Here is a 2,672-nt window from a genome sequence, read left to right as displayed (position 1 = left end):
GCCGATCCACTGTTGTTGTTTTCTCGGTCTGACGCGCAAAACAAGAGGCGCGCTGCCGGTGATGGGAACTCCGTGGCACTCTGTTGCGCGTGAAGGAGTCTCGTGTTTGGTGCCGTCCCGGGCACCGGGCGGCTGCTGGGAAGGACGCGGGACACAACTTGGCACCTTTTTTTTGTCGTTGTAAATATATATTTAAAAAATATATATATATATATTTATTTTTTTGTTGGACAGCATGATGTCTGTGCTTTGTTTTTCTGCTGCATCTGGATTGGAATACACCTGCGCGTTAATTCCGGTATAGGTGACCCGCCTACTCTTCTTTGAAGTACTGTAGGCACACAACAAACCGTTGGACCACTTCAGAGTGCCATGTTGCGCGTGTCGGGGGTCATTCGGATCGATCTCCAATAGCCTCCTGGTTCGAGTCTGGGAGAGGATCGGCTCTCTGGAATCTCACAAGTGACTCCTCTCACTGCAAACGGGCTTTCCTAAAGATGACGCGCGGATCGTGATTTTTGTTGTTGTTGCTCGCACGGCCGCCACGACGTTTCACGATGGGGAGAAAAGGTCACCGCCGAAGGCCGTGAGAAGTCCCACGTCTGGGGGGGGAGGGGGAGGGAGGGGAGGGGAGTCGTGGGTGGGTGGGTGGGGGGGGGCTGCCTTTATAGCAGCCAGGGCCAGGTGCACGGCCCCCGCACGCGCGACGGCAGCATGCCCTCTTGGCCCAACCTCTCGGAGTGCTTCTCCCACAACTGCAGCTGGGAGGAGACCCACAACGCCACGGGGTTCGCCGACTTCGGCGTGCCTCCTCTCAATTACTACTCCATCCCTCTCCTCACCGGCATCACCATCGCCTGCACTATGCTGTTTCCGGTCGGGGTGGCCGGCAACGTCATGACCATTCTGGTGGTGAGTAAGTACCGGGACATGCGCACGACTACCAACCTGTACCTGTGTAGCATGGCCGTGTCAGACCTGCTCATCTTCCTGTGTATGCCTCTGGACCTCTACCGGATGTGGAGGTACAGGCCCTGGCGGTTCGGGGCCGTGCTCTGCAAGCTCTTTCAGTTCGTGTCAGAGTCCTCCACCTACTCCACCATCCTGAGCATCACGGCGCTGTCGGTGGAGCGCTACCTGGCGATCTGCTTCCCCCTGCGGGCCAAGGCCCTGGTTACCAAGAGGCGGGTGCGCGCTCTCATTCTCATACTGTGGACGGTGTCGCTCGTCAGCGCCGGGCCCGTGTTCATCATGGTGGGGGTGGAGCGGGACGGCGCGTCGCCCGGCGGCGTCATCTCGGCGATGAACGAGACGGACTTCTCCCCGGAGGCCGGGGACACCCGGGAGTGCACAATGACGCACTACGCGGTGGAGTCGGGCCTGATGGGGGCCATGGTGTGGTTGAACTCGGTGTTCTTCTTCATGCCGGTCTTCTGCCTCACGGTGCTCTACAGCCTCATCGGCCGCCGGCTGTGGCAGAGAGACCGAGAGACGGGCATCAGCTCGCGCGTGGCTCACCGGGACAAAAGCAACCGGCAGACCATCAAGATGCTCGGTGAGATTACGGACGCACACACACACACACACACACACACACACACACACACACACACACACACAACATCGCTTTGTAAGATGTAGAAGAAGAACAACTAGATGTAAGCTTGTTTCCAATCGTACTCATGTTCTGACCCTCCCCCCCCCCCCCCCCCCACCCCGCTCCAGTGGTGGTGGTCCTGGCCTTTGTCCTGTGCTGGCTGCCGTTCCACGTGGGTCGCTACGTGCACTTTCGCTCTCTGGACGCGCCGTCCCCGCTGCTGTCCGTGCTGTCCGAGTACTGCAACTTGGTGTCCGTGGTCCTCTTCTACCTGAGCGCCGCCATCAACCCCATCCTCTACAACACCATGTCCTGGAAGTACCGGGGCGCGGCGGCGCGCCTCTTCGGCCTGGCCGACAGTCAGCCGCCGCGAGGCCGCACGGCCAGCAGCGTGAAGGGAGACGGCTCCAACGGCTGGACCGAGTCCACGGTCAGCTTCTAGGCGCGTGACGTGGTCCACGTGTCTGGGGCACGTGGCGTGGTCCACACGACAACACTGAGCTGTGAGCCGGTGTTTGTGTCAGTACAAACTGCTCCAATCCGCTCTCCACGTTGCATCAATAGGACTCAAACAGCTTATTCATTCTACTGGTGGAGTGCAAAAAAAACAACAACACACAGCCTGAAGTGCTTCTATCGATCCAAATGTGAACAACATGGTGGGAGCGCGCATGTCCTATACACACGCGCACATATAGATATATATATACGTATATAATAGACATCTGCAATTGCCTTATATTGTATTCATACTCTGGATGACAAAGAAACCACTGTAGAACTGTGTGTGGCACTGCTCTGTACTCCTTCAGAGAGGGGCAGCAGTGCAGTGTGTGTGTGAGTGTGTGTGTGTGTGTGTGTGTGTGTGTGCGTGTGTGTGTGTGTGTGAGAAAGAGAGCGAGAGAGAGTATTTGCATGTGTGTTTTGTGTGCCAGGTGTCCTGCTTTTTGATGTGATTATATGTAAAGTGTATAGAGTGTGAATATTTAACTTTTATTGACACGCTGAATGTCCCGCGTCCAAGTGACAAAGCCAGTGAATGCGTTACAAAATGCATAATTATGACTACAAAAAA

General features: G+C 56.3%; 1 protein-coding gene across 1 annotated transcript; it reads left to right on the top strand.

Annotated features, from left to right (window-relative positions):
* Positions 1-679: 679 nt before the first annotated feature.
* ghsra (growth hormone secretagogue receptor a) lies at positions 680-2,039 on the top strand. Its single transcript, XM_034562694.1, has 2 exons — positions 680-1,555; positions 1,726-2,039. Exons 1-2 carry the CDS (start codon positions 715-717, stop codon positions 2,037-2,039), a joined length of 1,155 nt encoding a protein of 384 aa, XP_034418585.1. The 5' UTR covers positions 680-714.
* The last annotated feature ends 633 nt before the right edge of the window (positions 2,040-2,672 follow it).

Source organism: Cyclopterus lumpus, chromosome 22 (assembly GCF_009769545.1).
Source record: "Cyclopterus lumpus isolate fCycLum1 chromosome 22, fCycLum1.pri, whole genome shotgun sequence".
In the NCBI taxonomy this organism is placed as follows: Eukaryota; Metazoa; Chordata; class Actinopteri; order Perciformes; family Cyclopteridae; genus Cyclopterus; species Cyclopterus lumpus.
The sequence above is the reverse complement of the archived record's forward strand: the minus strand, read 5'-3'. Positions and strand labels throughout refer to the sequence as shown.

Excerpts from the sequence above, each read along its gene's own strand:
- ghsra (XM_034562694.1), top strand. The coding sequence starts at position 715 with ATGCCCTCTTGGCCCAACCTCTCGGAGTGCTTCTCCCACAACTGCAGC. Across the intron at positions 1,556-1,725 it reads GCAGACCATCAAGATGCTCG|TGGTGGTGGTCCTGGCCTTT; the intron begins GTGAGATTACGG and ends ACCCCGCTCCAG.